The sequence below is a fragment of the Ambystoma mexicanum genome, chromosome 12 (genome assembly GCF_040938575.1).
Source record: "Ambystoma mexicanum isolate Mex_15411 chromosome 12, UKY_AmexF1_1, whole genome shotgun sequence".
Classification (NCBI taxonomy): Eukaryota; Metazoa; Chordata; class Amphibia; order Caudata; family Ambystomatidae; genus Ambystoma; species Ambystoma mexicanum.
The window spans coordinates 524026678-524048438 of record NC_090936.1 but is presented as its reverse complement, the minus strand read 5'-3'; the positions used below and the strand labels follow the sequence as shown (position 1 = coordinate 524048438).

At 45.5% G+C, this 21761-nt stretch overlaps 1 protein-coding gene across 1 annotated transcript in view; it reads right to left on the bottom strand.

Moving 5' to 3' along the window:
- PATL1 (PAT1 homolog 1, processing body mRNA decay factor) overlaps nt 1-21761 on the bottom strand; it is a 706345-nt gene that overhangs the window by 553412 nt on the left and 131172 nt on the right. Inside the window, exon 4 of the mRNA XM_069628825.1 lies at nt 14666-14743. Within this exon, the coding sequence (XP_069484926.1) occupies nt 14666-14743 (78 nt within the window). The remainder of the gene's footprint in view (nt 1-14665; nt 14744-21761) is intronic.

Sequence of the window (21761 nt, the reverse complement as noted above, 5' to 3'; positions counted from 1 at the left end):
GGAAAGAGGGCTGGAGGTGATGTTAGTTAAAAATAATTAAACAAAATCGACCAAGGGTCGAGCAATGGCAATGTCTCTTACAAGCTCCACTTAAGGTGACCAGTATGCTGGGCGGAAAAAAACAATCTGAGGGACCTTGACGCGTGAGGGATTTTGGGTACACTACAAGTCACTATAGGGATAGTGTTAAAAGACATGCCTATGTCGACGTCCCCTTTCGAAAAACAAGATGCAATACTCTGCGGTGACCACTGGATGTCAGACTATATGCACAGCATGTGATTCTAAGCATATTAAACATCAGAAGTAGCATTACGATCAGCACTATTAGCCCAATCTAATTTGAAAAATCTCTTTTTCACAGTGCCAGGCCAGTCATACAAATCTTTCTGATCCATAGCAATTAACCGCAAAGTTACTTCCATTTTTTCATACCTATGTATTGATACAGGGTGTGCCTTTAGTACCATTTTCTGAGATCTTCATAAAACGAGTTTGGCGCAGGCAATATAATTTTCGCATAATTCACTAACATCCTCCATAAATGTTTATCAGCAAGAGAATTTAAACCCAGTTCATAAAGAATCAACGTGTTAGGAAGAGATTTGGGGAAGCCCAATACCGCTTTCCAAATTCTTCCTTGTAATTTATTTAAAACTTGTCAAATCAAGTAAACAAAAAGGTCCAATCCATACAAGATAATTGGTTCTACTTTTAGCAAGTAGAACTCAATAATCTGAGTTATTGAAAATTTTGAGTACCTCTGATAAATGATTTTCACTTTCGATATAAAATGCACTATTTTTAGGTTAAGAGTCTCACTCCACATAGACACCTAATTGGAGTCACGTAGATTGTATCCCAGATATCGCGTTGCTAACACCCTTTGAATTATAACCCCATCCATCTCCCAAGCAAATCTACAGACTTTCTTTCGATTAGCAAATACTATTATATTGGATTTAGATAGGTTAGTGGAGAGATTGTGCATTTTAGCATACACCGAAAACAAGTTTAGCTTTTTTTGGAGGCCATAAGGCGTCCGATCAAACAAGATTATAACGTCTGCAAAAGCTAACCAATGTATTCTGGCATCTCCTTATTTCACTGGAAAAGTGACAATTCTCCCAGATCTTATCCATATCACTTATATACAAGTTAAAGAGAATTGCAGCAAGTTGACATCCCCGTTTCACACCAACTTCTGTATCGACTGGCTCAGTCATAAACCTAGAACGATTTAAGCGGATCTTATAGGACGTGTGATTATGGAGTAGCGCTATAAACCCTACCAAATATTCCGGTATACCATACTTGATCATCTTCTTCCATAACAGTGTTCTATTAACACCGTCAAACGCAGCTGACAAATCTAAGGATGCCATATAAATCGCACCAAAAGAAGTAAGGAAAGAAGTTTCAAGAAGGTGGGCTAATATGGAGGCATTTAAAAATGGCACCCATCGCTTTTCTAAATCCCACTTGAAAGCGAGACAGAAGATGATGATCAGATACCCATTTCTCCAGATCGTTTAACAATAAAGATGGAAATATCTTGGCAGGCGCATCAATAAGTGAAATTGGATGATAATTGCATGGGTCATCAATTGGCCCCTTTTTATGAATGGGTATAATAGTAGGCATGAGCCATGATGTAGGTATAGTTTTGGTTACGAAGATCAAGTCAAAAGTAGGTTTGATCATTTTGGCCAGAAGCACGGGTCATCTTTTAGAAGACATTGCAGTAGCCCATCAGGCCCTGCCGCTTTTGAATACGTTAATTTGTTGATGGCCCATAACAAATCCTCCAATTTCCAACGACATTTCCCGGGAATATGTTGAATGAGAGGAGTGATGTCAAGAGGAGCAAAACTATTCGGTAGAGCATATTTTTCTTTATTATATGTACGACACGTCTCCCCAGTGACTGAAGAATCGAACTCTGTGCCAACTGTTCTAGCCGGATTGCGCAAAATCACCCAGACAGCCTTTGCCTCGCACTTACAGAGTAAAGAAACTATTTTTTGATTATCTGCCAATACTCGTGCCCTCTTTACCCTTTTAATATTGTCCCTGCATCTTACTTGTATGTGCTTTTTGATCTTCCTGAAAGAGATGGCATCGATTCCCAGCCTTCAGCCCTTCTAATATCTTTATTCCGTGTGCTTTTAAGTACAGTAATCTCAATGTTAAAATTATTTGGGTATCTAATTGTCTGACTCATTTGTTGCTTTAAAGTGAGTTGATGTATGTGATGTCTTATGGCGATGTTACTCTCACCAATTCTTCGCTTGGCTAGAATGGTTATTGCGGTGTTACCTATTTTACACATATCTCAGTTTACTAGAAAGGTCCGCTGCCTGCATATTTTAGGATTCCATCTAATCGATAGGCATGCCCTACCTACATCCACTAATGCCAGGTTATTTGAGTACGTCAATGCTTCAACCACCATATTTAGTCTGCATTTTAACATCATATGATCACCAATACCCAAGTTTAATATTACAATAGGTTCACACATCTTTAATAGCGTTTCTGATACCGCCATGTAATCAATGAACAGGAGTTCCCTCTCCTCCAAGTAAAATCAAGTTGGTCGCTAGCGTGATGAATAATATAATATGCATATTCCAGTCTACAAGAAAATGCATCCAGCAACGCCCTCGATCATAAGCTGACTTAGTCTGGGGATTATTTCGATATCTAGGTTGAAAAGGGGAGAATTCCTTTACTATCGAATTAAAGTCTCCTCCTATGATCATTTAATAAATTAATACATTATCATTATGTAGGACAGCTTTTTGGAAAATTCAGTAATTATACTTTCTTTAGTACGCGACTTTGGATTCCAATATAAATTGATGATTACCAATATGACAAGTAGTTCATTTGATAAAGAAATGAAATTAGATGACATCTTCATACTATTATTAACTAATGTCAACAGTCCCCCCCACCCGAAGAACAGCCAAGAGGCCCACGTGTGCCAGGATGACTATATGATGTGCAACCATCCAAATTGAGATGTTTCACTGCCATGGTTTCATGAATTAGGATAATACTAAGCATGTCCAAGCTCGGGTCCAAAATATTACATTTCAGCAAATTGTTAAACCCACAACAGTTCCAACTAATGATGGAAATAGCTGCGAGTTATGATTGTTCCTGCTTGGTATCGAGGGAACTCCTATTTTTCAGCAATGGTTCAAGAAACCAGCTTGTCTTTGTGTACAACATTCATGGAGCCTTAAGTCCCTCAACACGTTTTACCTGCTAAAAGCTTAGTACTGGTTACACAATAATCCTCTGGAACGCTGACTTTTCTATGGCGTGTGCCTTATCCTGTTCTACCTATAACAGGCCACTGATGCCCAGTGACCCCCACACTCCTCTGCCTCAGAGACAATCTCATACCTAGATAGAGAAAGACTTCTAAAGCCTAATGCCTCTCTAAAGAAAATATTACAAGTGTTGAAAAGTGCTTACCTGTTTATGCTGGTCTTGTAACTTCAGGTTACTCTTTTTACACTGGTTTACTTATCAGAAGTATTGCATTGCTTTTATATTGTGTTTGTTTACTTACCTTTCTGAAAATGTCTCTTTGCCTGTGTGTGTCTGTATATGGGATACATTACTCACCGTAATCATATTTCTGATGCTTGTATCTGCTTAGATTCACATGCTGTGCATAGGCCGACGTCTAGTGGAACCGCAGAGTATTACAGTTTTTGTTTTCGACACTCGAAAAGGGACGTCGAATAGGGGGTGCCAGTAATACTATCCCTAGTGTGACGTCCTCTGTACCCATGATCCTTCATGCGTCAAGGTCACTCAGATCGTTTTGTTTCCGACAAGAGGTAGCATGAAGTGTAGCGCGAGTACAGAGTTATTAAAGTAGATAAAGCCAGAAAACATTTATGCACCTTCTAATCCACTCGGAGGAAGGGAGGGAACATGTGAATCTAAGAGATACAAGCATCAAAAATACAATTATGGTGAGTAATGTATCCCTTCTGAGGCTTGTGGATCGGCTTAGATGACATGCTTTGCATAGACTAGCGAGCAGTGTCTGGAGAAGGTGGTGGGTTGTGAGAAGGTACAGTAGCAAATAAATGTTTTAGCACTGCTTGTCCCACCTGTGCATCCGCTTTAGAATGTGTCAATGCAGTAATTCTGAGTAAGTATGTACGGAACTCCATGTAGCTGCTTTGCAAATAGCGTCTAGGGGGATGTTTGCAATAAATGCTAAAGTAGCTCCTCTACCTTTGGTAGAGTGAGCTCTTAGTTGTGAAAGGCAGGGTCTTTTTTGATAATCAATAGCATAGTTGTATATGCACTGGACTATCCATGTGTAGATGGGATTTTTTTTTTTTTTTAAATGTGAACACTGTTAGGGAGAATTTTCATTTTTTAGTGCTTAATTCCTCCCACCTTAGAGACCCCCAGCTCTCGCTGGACGTTTTTTAAATTTTAACCCTAGAGTGAATGAGTCCTTTTTTCCTCACTCTCTCGTGTGTTTTGATCAGGTTTGGATTATGTGTGTCCTTTGATTTTGGAGTCTGACAAACTCCATAGGCATCTACTTTGTGTATGGTGACACACAGCACCTTCAGTGCAGTGTCACAGAGAAATCCTTTAGACTTCTCATAAGACTCAGACTTCTCATTTAGATACCTGTTCTTGGGTGAAATACAGTTCCCAAGAATAGTAAAGTGAAATTAACTTTACTTACTTTGTATCTTTGTAGGTCCAGCACACCCCATCTTATGTGGAGTGTTGGGAGGTTACTTACTAGCCCCTTTTCCTACTTACTCATGTAACATTTTTATGTTACCCTCACTACTTCAAATGGCTGGTGGCAGTGGTTTAATTTTCCTACCATTAATGCTTTTCTAAAGCAGGCTGAATCCTCAGCTGCAGTATGGCACCCATGGGTGACAATTGTGTCAAAATGGCCCCAGTCTTTTTTCATCATTTCTTGTTTGTGAGATCTTTCTTGGGGTTTTACTCTGTGCACCAAGCCATGTTTAAACCCTTTGTACATTTTACCTTTGGCAGGCTTCAGTACTGAAACCCACCTCTGGCTCCAGTCTGTCTACAAGGGCAGGAAGCGAGGGAGTTGCACGAAACTCCCCTGTCCTTTGTCTCCATGGAAACTTGAACTTGTCCATGCAGAACAGCCACCATGCTGTGGGAATGACAGGTAGGTGGTGCATGAATGGGAGAAACCTGCTTAAAAAACCAGGCTTCTTGGACAGAAGACAGAGTCGACCACTGGGAACAAGAACCCGACGAAGAAATGAAGCATGCTGCATCCTCCTGGACCATTGAACTGCCTGGTGAAGCCGTGCGGATTTATTTATTTAGTAAAGGCTTTATTTGGTTCAACAAAAAGGAAAAACTTTTGCCTCAGAATAAATATTGAAAATACATAAAAAACAAATTAATTTGCAAACAATTAGGCTATCACAGAAAACGCAATTAATTCTTGAATCATCCATACTTTGTGCTACTCATTGCTAGCCTGGTCACCTCCGTAGTCCTCTCCTCTTCGGTTCAAGCCAATCTTCGAGAAAACTTAGTTTCACCAAGGACAAGATGAGTGAATTGTGGTCTCCCCTTAATAGTTCAAGCCACCAGCTCGCTGGTGTCCTTCCAACATAGTTCTTGGTGATTTGTGTCATTAATAGGCGGCATCTGTTGTCCTCCATTGTTGGGCAGAGTAAAACCAGGTGCTTTAGTGACTCAACACTACCTTCCATCTGGCATAATCTGTAAGTGGGTTTGGAAGAGACTTCTGACCTGATACAGAGTATCTCGCTGGTTGGCAATAAATTCAGTCTAAATCTGAGATAGTAATCTCCAAGTACCAATTTGGAAACTGTTCAGGATATTTTGGGAGCGTGTTTAACTTCCTTGTGTCCGGCCATGGTCTGGCAAACATTTTCAGCCCTTGTCTTTCGTCTTGGGTAGCGATCCAATCAGCGATATAATCTCTTTGATTTTATTCAGATTCTCTATCAGAGTTTGATCAGATTCTCCCAATTCGAGAATGATCGCTCGGCAGATCAATTGCCATTCAAACAATGTTGCTTCGTTGTTTTTGTTTATTGCACCTTTTCGTACTGTAAATCCCCCGCTGTCTGTAGTAATCACACATTTTCTGTACAGCGCTAGCGACTTCCAAGTGACAATGGTTTTAATAGCCATCAACTCCAGCTCCATATGTATGGCTTGAATTGGGGTACCAAGAGGAATTCTCAGCACTCTGTTCCTAAAGATTCCTTCGATGACAGACCAAATTTTCAAGACGGAAGGAGAAGACCGTTTCCGCACCATACGCTAGTATTTACAGTGCTTTCATTTGGTAACAGTCAATAAGAGGTCTCAGCGTGAAACCACAGCATTTTTTCATCAGCAGTCGACCTTGGTTGGCGACGGTGATTGCTTTAGATTTTAAAGCATTGAGCCTAGGTTTATCAATTGAGCTCATGTTGAGACAAACCCCCAACTAACCTGTGACCTGTGCTGCCCCTCATACTCCTCCTTGATGGCCATCACCATCTACCTAGCTATAGAAGGCTTGAATGCCTGACAACCTGGATTTGACCTGCCAAAAGTGATTAACAATGCATCGATTTACGGAAGCTCTTTGTCCTGTCCAGGTAAAATCTTAGAGCACGTCTGACGTCCAGACAGTGCAATACCTTCTGAACCTCATCCTTTGGATTCACAAAATGCCAGAAGTACCATCTCCTCTTTAAGGTGAATTGATGACACAACCTTACGGAGAAACGCAGGGTGCGTCCCAAGCACCACTTTGTCCCGGTGAAATGTGGTATATGGCTCTGAAGCCACCAGCGCCTGTAGCTCACTGATCCTGCATGCTGGTGTAAGGCCAACTAGTAGAGCAGTCTTTATAGTGACCAACCTTATATCCGCTGACGCCATGGGCTCAAAAGGCTTGTGAGCCAGGGTGCCCAGCACCACTTTAAGGTCCCAGACATGATGTGGATGCTTGCACAGGGGAGTACAATCTGGGCAGACCCACCAAGGGCTTTTTGACCACCGGGTTGGAGGGGAAGATGTTATCTGCAGAGTTCTTGTAGGTCCCTATGGCCGCCAGATAAGTACGGCAGGTGTCTACCTGCACATTGGAGGGAGCCAGATGCACAGAGAAGGAGAACAAGTCCACTGAGCATGCCAGGGGATCTATCTATCTTTGCTTTGGCCCAGTGACAGAACCTAGTCCATTTGCTTTTGTATTTGCATTTTCGTGCTCTGAAACACTTGTGTACGAGCGTAATATAAATAAAACATCAATTCAATTCAATTTGTACTGACTCCTTGTGGCGTCGCTTCTTGCCCCCTGAATGATGGCCAGGTTGCCCTGCGACAGGCGCAGATGTTTCAAGGTGACTTGTTCAGGAACCACGCTGCCAGGGCCAACTTCTGTGGAGCGGGGTGAACCTCTGTGCCCCCCTGCTGGGAGAGTAGGGGGGCTGGATCCAACGGAAATGGGACCGTAGGTTGAACCGACAGTAAGAGGAGTTCTGAGAACCAAGGTCTGGATGGCCACCATGGCGCTATCAAGATGAGCCGAAGCCTCAGACTCCTTTACCTTGCAGATGACCCTGTGAATCAACGGAGTGGGAGGAAAGGCATATGCACTCGTGTCGCTCCACTGAATCTGCAACACATCCCCCAGAGAGACCCACTCTTGCCCCATCCAGGACGCAAACTAGTGGCATCTCCCGTTGCTCTTGGTGTCGAATAGGTCCACCTGCGGATGGCCCCACCTGATGAATATCCCCCTCAGGACATCCTCGTTCAACTGCCACACGTAGTTGTCGACCCCCAGCCTGCTGTCTGTCTGCCTCCAACTTGGATTCACTCAGGAGGTGGTATGCCGATAAAATGTGGTTCGCCAGTGCCCACTCCCATATCTCTATCGACAGCCTGCAGAGGAGGAGGAGATCTGATACTTCCCTGCTTGTTGATGTAATACATGCACGTGGAGCTGTCTGAACGCAAACCGACCTGTTGCTGACCATGGGGAGGAACGCTTTGAGAGCAAGCCAGATGGCCATCATCTCGAGTCAGTTGATGTGACACAGTTGTTTCAGCCGTGACCAGACACCATGGACACTGTGGTTGTCCAGGGTAGCCACCCCCATCCCTCAAGGGACGAATCTGTGGCAATGGTGATCTCTGGTAGTGGCTGCCTGAATGGCCTGCCCCCTAACAGGTTGGCGTCTGCCCTCCACCATGAAAGGTCATCGTGAAGACGTTGTGGTACGCTGACTGGAGCCGCTTGGGAACCAGTCTCCTGATTCCAAGGGGCTAATAAATGCAGCTGCAACCTCCTCATCTGCAGCCTTGTGTTTGGCAGCGCCAAGAGGCAAACCAGCATTATTTTGAGGAGGTGCAAGTACCACCATGCCGAGGTTACCGGTCTGCTGAGAAAATACCCCGTGGCCTTCTTGAGGGCCATGATCTTGTGCTCCGAGGGAAAGATCCTTTCCACCCTTGTATCCCAAATAAGCCCCAGGAATGTTAAGGACTGCGTGGGAAGTATCAGCAACTTCCTGAGGTTGATTGAGAACCCCAAGTCCTATAACATGTGCATAGGTGTGGCAGCTGTGCGCTGGACTCCCTCGGGCGATTCCGCTCGGACGAGCCAGTCGTCGAGGTATGGCTAAATGTGGTAGCCGTCCACCTTGAGTAGGGCTGCTACATCATTCATTAACCCTGCAAAGACCCCTGCAGCCGATTTGAGGCAAAAAAGGGGGGCCTTATATTGGAAATGAAAGGCCATGATCCAGAACTGGAGGAAGGAATGATGGGGCTCTCAAATCGGGACGTGCAGGTATGCATCTTAAGATATAGTGAGCACATCCAGTCTCCCCCCACACAGTGTCTCCGCAATGAGTGCCGGAGTAACAATCTTGAACTTGGAGGGATAGGGAAAGGCTCAAGGATGAAAGGTCTAGTTCAACTCTCAGGCCATCCTGGTTCTTTTTCTGGATCAGATAATTGTGGAAATCTTGCGATATCAGCTTTGCGTGTAAGATTTGTGAGAATCTCTAATGTTTCAAACAATACTGTGTCGTAAAACAGAGCAGACTTGCTCTAGAATTTTGCCATTGGGTCTTGACACTGTTTCAACCCCAAATGGTTCTTTGTCAAGGCTGTAGCATTCATAAGTCATACCACAGTTTGAGCAGATTTGGTAAATAGTGTCAAGTTGATTGGGTGAGACATATAAAAGTAGCCCAATTGTGCATGAAAAGAGTGAAGTTTATGCATGGTGACAAACATGTTTATTCAACAAGATGGGTGATGCAAAAATACCATGTTTAAATAAAAACAATTACATTTATATATCATTGAACATATTTACATCATGTTAGTTACATTCCACACAATTGTAGGATATGAAGGTGAACCGAGGAAGAGGAAAAAGAAGAAAAGTTGGTTGCAATTAATGTCAGGTTCTATGTAAGCTAATATAAATCTGAGCATGTGTGCTAGTCCGGGATAGTGCTTACCAAAGTTAATGTTTCGAAAGTGGTCTGAATGTTGAGACTTGATGCCAACGGACATTCCTTGTATGTCTGCACTGATTAATGTTCTGTGGAGCAAGGTGAATGCCCAGCATTAGTTCAGTACTGCTTCACAAACATTTCTGTAAGAATATGCTTGCTTGCTGTAGAGTCTGATACATAGATGGTGGTGGTACGGATATGATTTTGGGGTGGTGGACGTTATTCTTGGGGTGGCTGTTCTCCAGACTATCCAGTTTGGTCGGGACCGTGCAAGGATTCCTTAAGAGGGCCAGGCCTTCCTCCCACACGTCATCCAGGAGGGGTGCCGACATGATGATCTTCCTCTTGGCCTTGCGCCTTTGGTATAGGAAACCCTCCTTCTTGGTTTCCTCCGGCGTGAACTGGAAAAGTTCGGAAGCTTTGGTGACCATGGCGTGAAACGATCCCACCTCATCCGGTGGGGACGCCCCCGGTTGCCGAGATCCGCCCTCCGTGGCGACATCGTCATTGTCGCCATGCCCGTCCCAGTGTCCACTGGGGGAAGGGCACTTGACATGCGTGTGGAGGCTGATACGGGGGAGTCAGTTGACTACATCTTTTTAGCCAAAGGCTGATCCGGGGTCGGAGTCTGCGGCATCTTTTTCTGCCTTTCTGACACCAACGTGTGTCGGGTCGAAAGGATGTCCAGGGATACATCTCTCGGCTGAGCTCGCGTGGTCAAACCAATAGGCCCGAGTGCAGGGACTCCAGGTCCTCATCGTCCGTGGACGCATCTTCCATCGCCTGGAGCACGGCCTGTGACTTCATCGCCCCCTCCCCCCATTTTGCACCATGAGGGGTCGGAGCCGGGCTCGGAGATGGCATCCTCTTCTCTGGTGTGCCAGCCGGCTTTGCCGCCGCAGCTGATGCCTCCCGCCTTGGAGGAAGAGACACCCTCAGTGAAGTAGGGGCTACCTTCACAGGGTCAGCTCCTTGGGCCTTCGAGAGTGCAGACGCCACCAGCTCAATCGTCGAAGATTTCTCCTGCGCCGCTTGGGCCTCCTTTGGCAAGTCGGCCACCTTTTCCTCCGTCCTCGGCTACTCTGTTTCTCCCGCAGCTTAGCCGGGTTGGACAACTCGCTTTTTGAGGAGGAGCTCAATCGCTGGCTGGCTATGGAAGCGGATGGTGACTGATCGTGCCTGATCGTGCCCTGCCCATCGCGGGACCCGATTGCGCAGTGACCCTTATGGAACCGGACTTGCGCTGCTTGGCCTTGTCTTGGGCCTCCGCGGATGGGGCGCCCTCAAAGGACTTAGAAGCCAGCGCCTCAGACCAGCCAGTCCTGAGTGAGGCATGACCTTGCTTGGGGTATGGGGCAGAGGCCTTGCCGCTTAGCCACACCAGTCTATTGTGACGATCCTTCATCGTTCTCTTGGCGAAGCCGAGGCAGATCTCGCAATCTCCTTTGTAGTTCGGGGGAAGGCAGTAGAGGGATTGAATGAGTTTGTCTGACACAATTACGTTCTGCAGTCTGCATCTGGTCAGGAGGTGCGTAGTAGGGCCGATGGCCTTCTGGAAACTTCGAGGAAAATTCGACAATCCTTGCCCTTGAGGGGCGCTGAAATTCACTGACAAACAGGTCCCTGCTTGTCGGCAGATGGAGAGAAGAGCACCCAGGCTCTTTTTGACAAAAATAAAACGTTTTCCATCGAAAAACAGCCAAGAACCGTAGAATAGCTCACAGAGCAAAACTCAAGCACTCCCAACACTTGAACGTGCACTAGAAATCTTAAGATGGTGGCTGCCAGAGAAGGGTCTTAAGGAGAGGGCAGTCATTGGCTGGGGGCAGCATGAGAGCACAGTGATTGGTTTAGAGGAGAAATACAGTTTGTAAAAGTGAAACAGTATCTTTTACTAAGGATTCCTGGGCTGACGGGGAATATTCATGAGCATGTGAATCCATGCCAGACCCCATGCTAGAGAAAACATGCTATGTTGCGCTGAATGTTCTAGACTGATTTACGTGATGCTGAGTGACAAGCTCACCTGATCAAAGTGTACACACATAGACTGATCGCAAGAGACTCTCCAGTTGGTTTTGCACAGAGCACGTGCCGACGCCCTGGCTGGATAGCCCCTAGCGGCAGTTCCAGTTGCTATGCGTCACTTGTGGGCTGACTAGTACTCTAAATATTTGTAACTTACAACCTGGAATTTTTACATTTATGCCAAATTGCTTTTTTTATCAACTTATTATTAAATAAATGCCAAGTTTATATGCCTGAATTATTGTCTCTCTGGCATGTGATCCATGGCTGTAGCACGAGAGTCGAACTTTTAGTGGAATTTGTGCGCGCACTGGTTTTGGGGTGGTTCCAAAAACCTCAGCGCACACCATTACAGTACACATTCTCCCTGACCTGCTAGGTCAGGAAATTCATTTTATGGTCATGCAGTGCCCGGGAAAGCCTTGGTTTTTGCTGACTAGTGCAGGGCCATGTGTGTGTTCCCAGGAAGTGGGCTGAGACTGTCTGGTCCCAATCCACATGCTGGTGCCTGAAGGTCTGGTGTGCAGCTTGCATGAGACCCACAGTGGTCCTTGATTGAACCACTGCTGGTGTGGTTCAGTGGGCAGATCTCGCCATTGGACAACTGAGTCTGAACACTCACCTGACTTTGGGTAAGAGGGTTCCTTCAGCCATACCCAAGAGTATCCTGCATTGCTGAAGATGAGTGAAGAGAGAGTGGACCCGTGTGAAGGAGGACTGGCAATCAACTTCTGCTGCTGTCCTGGAGAGCTGTGTTATGAATCCGTTGTAGAAGCTTCAACCCTGCGTGTGGAGGGAACATTCTTTCCAGACATCTGCTTGGTGTCCTGCGTACCAGAGCCTTCGGACGTGCCCCTGAACCAATCTGTGGCTGATCATCTTGAGGTTTGGGCTACCGCACTGCAGACATTACCGTTCCGCGATTTGGCCCGGAACTTTGGGGACTGCCAGCTTGTCCTATGGAGGTCGGCTCTGCCAAATTTCAGCATTTCAACATCTATGGGACCAGAGATATGCGGCACACGTCGACAATTGTGTCCTCTACAAACCCTGCAACGGCGACAATCACCAGAAACTGTTTTACTACATCCAATCGTGTGCTGAGAGGAGGCCTGCGCCAAAGTGAGCTGCATTCTTCAACTAGAACACGTTGCACCAGCATATGTGGCTGACCAGGGATTCACTTCAACCTGCAACTCCTGGGCACCAAGGTCCAGAGGAAACAGCGGTAAACGCGACTTCCGACAACCCTCTGAAGACCTGCCATGAGGGGCGAGTTACTGTTGTACTTACCTGAACACCCATCTCCCCTTTCAAATGTTTCCCTAACTTTTTCAATAGTTTGGCTTTGCCAGTGCTGGTTTGTGCAAGCACTGAAAGTTTGGGACAGTTTTTTTCACTAGAATAGATTCTTATCTGACTTCTGGTACTATTTTCCCATCCACAAGACCCTCCTCCTAACTTTTTTGTGCCTTACAAAACTACTTGAAACTTTGTAAACTTGCAGGGCACAAGGCCCCAGGGTTGGACTTCTGAAGTTAAGGTTGTATACTTTTGGTCTGCCATTGTAAAGCCAACCATACCTTTCCTTCCAGTATTGTTGGGGGGTGGGGGGGGGGGGGCGTTTGGCGGGCTGGCGGTTTTGTGGTTTTATTACACCGTCTACTGGGTCTGTATATATGTATTGCATTATTAGTTTGTGTGATATTACTACCTGCTCATAGTATTTTTTTATAGCGTTTGCTTGCCCATAAATATAGTGTTTTTAGAACTACTTATTTAATTGTAATCCTTGTGACTTCATCCATCGCGGACCCATGACCAGGCTCACCCCTTCCTGACAATTAACCTGACCACTCTTCATGCTACCTTGATTGGATTGGCTACAGCTCCTAGAGTTGTCCCTGTTCACTAACTAGGTTGGGCTCCTATACATCGGTCCACCAGGCCAGAGGATAGAAAGGGTCCCATGGGAATCTTTGGTCTTTGGAGGGAAAGGTGCAAAAAGAAAATCTTTCCCCAACAGGATCACAAAGGTTGGCTTCCCATAACAGAACCCTACACCAGTAGTGGCTCTGAGATACCCAAGAAACGGATAGCATTTGCCCAGCTTCATAGTTGTAAGACACACAATCTTGCATATGATCACACCAACAGCAACCAAGCAAATACCTGTGCTGGAGGGTTTTTTTTATAATTAGCAAGCTAAAGGCCCATTCCAGTTCTAAAACAGGAAACCAAAGTTCCTTAGTTTAAGAGAGAAGCAGCTATGAACTTTTGATTATTGCAAGAGCAATCTTGAATATTATTTCTCCGCTCAAAGAGCATACTCAATGAGCTGTACAATAGGCAGTCGCCTAGTCATCCTTGGCACGAAAAGGACACTATAATGGCAGTTAATGACTAGAACAGGCAATAAAATGGCCACTTCTGGATCTGAGATGGGGAAATTAAGGGTCATCCATCACCTACCCAAATGTTAACTTAACACCCATTTTGGACTATGAATGAGCAGTCAAACAGATTGCCTTTTTTAACACTCCCTGGATAACCAATTGGCCTTTTTCATAGCTGGAATGACCTATCCTGTCCTCTGAACAATTGGAGATTCCCTCTCAAGGTCCAGAATCGCTCAATCACAGAAACATCAAAAATCTGCGGCATACATTAGAAAGTGAGTTACAGAAAGGTTTGCTAGCCAGTTTACACAGTTGCCTTCAATGACCTTTTAGGGTGAGTCCGTTCTTCAGAGTAAAAAGTTCAACTGGTTGATAATGAAAATACTGCTGTGACCAAGTAAAGACTAGCTTCACCGCCCCTTGCCGGGTCTACTTCAGGAGACATCTTTCAGTTAATATTTCACATGTTCTTACCTCTCTCTCGGCCTTCAGTGTATTCAATTTGTCCAGTATAGATTATCAAGTATTTTGTGTAAACTTTATGTAAACACCCTAACTCATGTGACTTCATAAAACTATTGTTTTTAAAATCAGTCAACTGTGCCTTACAATGCACATTCCTTGGCAATTTAGTTGATACAAAATGTGGGGGAAAAAATCCCAGTATATAAGGTAATTGCTTTGTACCTCAGAAAGCATTGGAGCTCGCATATGCCGGAGAATTGCTGGACTGTCCCAAATACTGGAATTTAAGCTTCTTGACAGCTGCAAAGACAAAAACGAAAACAAAAAAAACAAATAAGCAGATTTCAAAATTCTGGCACCACTAGAAATGAAAACATCCTTGCTTATGAAGGCAGATTTTTAAGCAACCAATTTACAAGAATCTTGTGCCACCTTTGGTGAAAGCAAGAATTTGTACCGCATTTTGAAGAAAGCAAAAGGGCAGGTCTTCCTCAATGTGGAACTGAGATTTGAAGCACTTGACACCAAGAACAAACATGAAAGCTCACCCACGGTATCTGTTGGGTAATAAAGTTCTTTTGGAAATAGAAAATCTATCCGCCCAGACTTTATGCGGGCTTTTGTGTGTTTAGATCAATTTTCAAAATCATCCCTGTAGATGGATTGTGAGAAGCCACCCTAATCTGGTGAACAGGCCCTAATGTCTAGCCAAACTATCGACAAAGTGTGACTGAGCAGCAAGATTTTGACCTAGTAGTGTCTGAGTGGTAGTTAAGTTAGGCACATACAGAGTACTCTTAATACTACAAGAGATACAAAATTTATAAAACTACAATTATTTATTCAGGCCTTGGACAAACTCTGCAGTTAGAAACTAGAGATAAATAAATCACTAAACATACTATATATATATATATATATATATATATATATATATATATATATACATATATACACACACATACATATATATATATATACACACATAGACACACATTCACTTTTATGACTACATAGCACCAACACCTTACTATTACACACAGAAAGATCATCAACTGATCACTAGTACAGAAACGTAAAAAAAAAAAACAAGGTATGTAATAATTATTTGAGAAGAATAGGTCAACATATAGGAGTTAAAAGAAAATACAGAGCTGTATAATAATAAAGCTTTAACAGAAAAATGACCAGGGTGACTGGACCCGGTGTACACACCACACAATTATCGACACGGTTCAGCATTAGTTAAACAACACAATACTTTATTTTATTTTTTTATCTAGTGATTTAATCCAAGTGACAATTCTTGTTAAAATGTATTTACAGGACTCATATCGATTTCAGAACAGTATCTCCACATGATACATTAGTGTTTATCCAAGTCTATGCACCTGGATCACAGTACAAAACAAACACCCTTCTATCCATAAGGGATTGCATTAGGACAAATTAGAAATGTAGACTAAGTGAGACAGATCACAAAACTTTTACAGTGTGTGTATTCAACACTGGGAGGGGAGGATGACATAGTGTTTCGGCCATTCGTTAGCTTATGTATGTTGCTGGGAGTTGGTAGGCCTTCATCAGTTACATGAGATGAGAATTTAGTGTGGAAGGGTCCCTGTCTCACTTTGTCTACATTCCTAATTTGTCCTAATGCAATCCCTTATGGATATAAGGGTGTTTATATGTGTTGTACTGTGATCCAGGCGCATCGACTTGGATAAACACTAATGTATCATGTGGAGATACTGTTCTGAAATTGATAAAGAGTCCTGTAAATACATTTCAACAAGAATTGTCACTTGGATTAAATCACTAGATAAAAAAAGGAAACATTCCTTCCGTTTTAAAGTAGTGTGTTTAACTAATTCTGAACAATATAGATTGTGTGAGGTGTGTACACCGGGTCCAGTCACCCTGGTCATTTTTCTGTTAGATTATTAACCCACCTGGGTATATCGGGGCCTAGCCAGGAGCCCCACTATTTACTAATTATAAAGCTCTACAGTTTAAAAGTTCTTCACTTGCTAGAAGAGATGGGGCCTGGTGCCCTAAGAGTCGCACGTCCCAATATAAACCTTGGCAGAAAGCTCGGAGTTTTTTAAAGTAGGCTGAACAAGTGTTGGCAGCAGAGGTTTGAAAAGAACAGTAGAAGTAAAGATTTAGGTGGTCCTCTCCTAATCCCATCACCTTAAGAGAACACCTTGACCAAAACTCCAAACATCACGGTTGGGAAAGAGAGAGGTAGGACAAGGACTGTACGCCTGGGGGGTGGTCGTCGTTGGTGCAAAGGTCTCTTTTCTGAATCTGGATTTAGGTCTGACTAGTCGACTGTTCCATGCTGTGGCGAGACGTTCCTGGCACGATGAAGAAAGGACCATTGTGTTGTTAATGACCGCAAAAGATCCCCAGGGTACGATGCAGGCAGAAATCAGCAATGGCCATTGTTAAGATGGATTTGTAGAATCTGACCTAGTGGACAGATTTTAGGAGGCCACCCTACTTATAGTGAACAGGGAACTCTGAGGTTTGCCAAAACCCAATCAAGGTACGTGGATGAGCAGTCAATGCTTATTCTCAGTTGAGTCTGAGTGGAGTGAGGGGCCCTCAATGAGTCCACACACTATGGTACACAATTATTCAATTTAGACAGTGTGACGAATCCCAGGGTATTGTCACTGCTCCCATGGGGGAGCCCATTCCCATGAGGCAAGGGAGGTGAGGCCCCTACCTGATAGTTCCCTTGAGGGTGGTACTCAGCAGGTGCATCTCATGTGGGGGGGGTGGGGGCCCTCCATGGGACCAGTGGCGATGGCCTTGGGAGAACACGGTATTCACTGCCTCCATTCCCATCCCCCCCTTTCCTCTCACCCCACTCAATACCCCATACCTCTACGCATCTTTGTAGAGTAGAGGACTTCATTCATTCAGGTCTTACTGGGACGAGGACGAGTGAGGCTTACCCAGGTGGAGTGCATACAATAACGGGCAAAGAGGCAAAGGCACATTGTGGAACCAACGTACGTGGTACAGTCTATTGGAGACATGCCTGGCGATAAAAAGCAAGGAAGGACTTTGAACCTCGCCAAAAATAAAATTCAAAAAGGTAGCAAGTGCCCCTCTCCAGAAAGAACATGGCATGATCACCTGTTCTGTGTTTTTCTTCCCCACTTTCAGAGTTCGTAGCCATCACTTTTTGCTCGCTGTACCTTTCACAGATGGGAAATTCCCATTTGCATATCAGTCTTTGTTCCACCCACATGGGCAGTCCAGCACCAAAATGCTATGGCAATTCCCACTGATGAGGCCCAAAAAGGCTGAAACACGTGTATGGGGTTGCTGTTGGTACTCTTCTTCAGAAGGGAATTGCCATAGCATTTTGGGACAAATGGCTGCAAACTCTCAAAGTGGTTAAAAACTACTTATTAGGTTATCATACCGTGTTCTTTCGAGAGAGGGACGCCTGCTACCTTTTCTGTACCGCGTCAAGGTAGCTCTAGAGGAGCGAGGAACCAGACGCTGGTTCCGTGGTGAGAGACCTGAGGAGAACGAGATGCTGTTGAGGCGGGACAAGCATCTCCAGTAGCTCTATGTGTCAGGGGCCTAATATGGCGACCAAGACAGACAAAAGCCGACTGGCGAAACCAAAGCAGGAAGAAGGCGCGCAGCTGAGAACGAGAAAGAGCTTACTGCTGCAGAGCCAACGAGAATATGACGTTGAATGCGGAAGCAGTGCAGAAGCTCCTTTCCACTCACAGGACAGACCTGGGGCCGCAACATTTCCTGAAATTAGGTAAAGGGTTGGGCAGGCTGGTGGGACGTGGAGGGTATCATATAGATGAAAGAGACATGTACCAATATCCTGAGACACAGAAAAGGATAGTGAAAGAACTGTAAAAGCTGAACAGAACTTTACGAAATGTCCTATGCAGAACAGTACCTGGCGGGAAAGTACACCAGATCTGTTCAATTGGACATTGCCGCAGTTAAATGTAAATTAGGAGGTTCATGGACATGCAATTACCGGCATGGACAAGCCGGTAACAACGGTTACAATGATGCCGTTAACACAGGCATCGCGGTGCAGGCGTTACTAGTAATCTGCTGTATAGAAGCCTGCCACAGGTGCACACAATCAGCACAGGTGGAGGCAATGGAGTCTGGCACAGCCCAAAAGGAGCACTCCCACACCTCACCCAAATCCACAATGCTACCAATAGCACTTGCACTACTGGATCTGGAGGACATGCTTGTACTGGTAGTCCTTGAGGAGGCAGTGAGGCAGAGAATGCAGCAGAGCCGCAGGAGGAGAAGGAGGGCGAGATTGATCCAGCACATACCCATTGTGCAGGCAGTTGTACCCTGCAGGCAGCCACCAATCCCTCGCCTAATGGCCAGCCCATTCAACCTAACCGCTGCACACATCCACACCCTGTACCGCCCGGACACCATCACCCCACCATCACCACCATGATGACCTGGCGAGCCTGATCAATATCCGGACAGCTACCCCCCCGCCCCCCGCTGAAGGTAGTGTATGTGCTACACTTCTTTGCCACAGGCACTTATCAGCATGGAATCTCACAACCATGTTTCTCCCGTGTACTCAACCAGGTGCTAGATGCACTCCTGAAACACCCAAGCAAGCACATCTCAAGTTACCACGTACCACGGACTGTGGAGAAGGTGAATGCAACCAAAATAGCATTTCATGCAGTGGCAGGCATGCCAAATGTAATTGGTGCCTTCGACTGTACCCATGTGGCGTTGGTTTTCTGGAATTCTGTGGAGGTAGTGTACCGGAACAGGAAGCTGTACCATTCCCTGAATGTAGATGGTGTGCGATGCACGCAAAATCATCACGCATTGATGTGCAAGATTCCCTGGCTTCACACATGACGCTGCACAACTCCTCGCTTCCTTGCTACATGGCACGACACGCTGCACAACGTAGCTGGCTGCTGGGTGATTGTAACCACAGGCCCATGAGGGGTGTTGATTGGGGGCGGGGGAGGAAATCACAAGCATAGAGAACGTGCCTGCTGGCTGGCCCATGAGGGGGGTTGGAACATAGCACAAGATTGCATGCATGAGGAGCAGAAGTGGACGCCACAGGCATGATTCCAGCACTCCAGCAAACAGCCGTAAGTATCACAAGGCATGCAATGGAGTGCAGAGACACTTGTCTGGGCAATAGAATTAAAAGTTGGATGAGGAATCAGACCTACCAACCTCTATATCCCCAACCTGCACGACATAAAAAAAAGAAAAAATAAATTTAAAAAAAAAAAAAAAAAAAAAAAAATCACACACACAGAATGGAACCAGAGCACACACTGCGTCCTGTGTGGCTAAATATGTGACCTTAGTACAAGCAACAGAATGTGCAACACAGGCAATGCTTGCATATGTGCCAGGAACACACATCTGTGTGTACATGCAATCAGAGACAGTGAGCACCCCAGCACATGCATCCGGAACATCAGAAAACATACACCACAGGTACCACAATGCACCAGCCTACAGTCACAATGCATGAAATACATGATCTCAGCAAAGGAAATCATGAGTCATGATGCCTTGCCAGAGCTAAATCCATTGGCCACACAGCTAAATCTCAGTCACTGCATTCAGTCCACAGGTACACTGCAGATCAGAATGGCAGTCGTGGCACCTTAAGGGACACCTCCAAGTAAAAATTAATAAGATCCTAAGACATGTAGTACCATCAAGAAATGATTGAGAGGAACAGGTCCCTTCCAAAGTACCTTACAACCACCATGCCACCCTCAACCCAGCTGTATCACAGAAACAGAACCCTTCACCCGTGGCCCATACCACCAATGTGAATCTGACCAATCCATATCGGTGAAGGGGTCGATGGACATATACATGCTCACATGTATCAGTAGATTGCATACGGTGGACACCACTGTGTTACATGATAAACATTAGACAGATGCGCGATTATGCACTGTACATGCGGACATCGTGGACGTTAGGACTTCATTTGTGAGAGTGCAGGTACACATTGAATGGTCCTTGGGACGTCAACAGCACCCCCAACCCCCTACATTGGAAGATCCCCATGTATACTTCCCTGGGTCTTTGAAAATGGAAGAAGTCATGTGCAGTAATGAATACTTAGTTGCATGTAATCATGAACACTGTACAACCAGTGGTAACATGAAAATCACATATGCCTCGCAGGTACCCATCCCATTGCTCCCATGCAGGTGATGCCGGGTATCCCCATAAGCCGTGGTTCCTGAACCCCATCAGGCAACCAGTCAACAGGCACGAAGAGGACAACAACTGTGCATATTCAAGCACTCGTGTCACCATTGAACAGACATTTGGGCTGTTAAAGGCTCAGTTTTGCTGCCTCAGCAGGTCGGGGCGGCACTCATTTATGGCCCGGAGAAGGTGGGGAAAATTGCGTTAGTATATGCCATGCTACACAACATGTGCATCCGGTGCAACGTACCCCTGCCCCCCGACATGGACATGGTGCCCCCTGAGGATGAGGATGGGGCGGGGGAGGGGGGGATTGGTGAAATTCCTCATCGGCACAATGTGAATGAGGGACATGGAACACGGCAGGATGTGATTGACCACTACTTCTGATGGACTGGAGAAGACAAGGGCACTGGGGGATGGGTCACATTGGGCACTGTACATAATTAAATTGACACTCTAAAGAAGCAATGTCCAGTCATGTGCTTTTCTTTCTCATAACTGCTGTATTGAACATTGAATAACTATGTACATGTGCCATTGCAGAACTGCCAGTGCTATCCTCTTGAATTTACCCCAACACCCCCCCACACCCAATACCCTAACACCCCATTCCCCACTACCCAACACCCCCTCCCCAATACCAACACAACAACTTCACAACTACTGCAACCTAACATGCAGTTCTGAGTTCCCCAATTCACGCCCCCTATTGTAGTGGGAGGAGGGGTTAGCCTCTGTCTGGCGCACAAGTCACTGCGAGCGACGCACAGGGCTCGTTTGCATCGAACTGGCCGGTGTGCTGCTGGGCGATGGACCGGGCTGGGGGGGGTTGTGGCTACATTACGCTGCTCGGCAATGGCGGTTGGTAATTGTGTGATGGACTGCGCCAGGGCAGTCATTGCTGCATTGCCTTCACGGATGCGCCTGGCCACGCGGTACACGGGCCTGCTGACCATCCTTGCATTCTCCTGCAGGCCTTCCTGCATCGCCTGCCGTTTTTCTTCAGCGTCCAAAACACATTGGGTCACCAGGGCCTGCATAGCCTGCTGCCGGTCTTCCATGCGTGTCAGTCTCC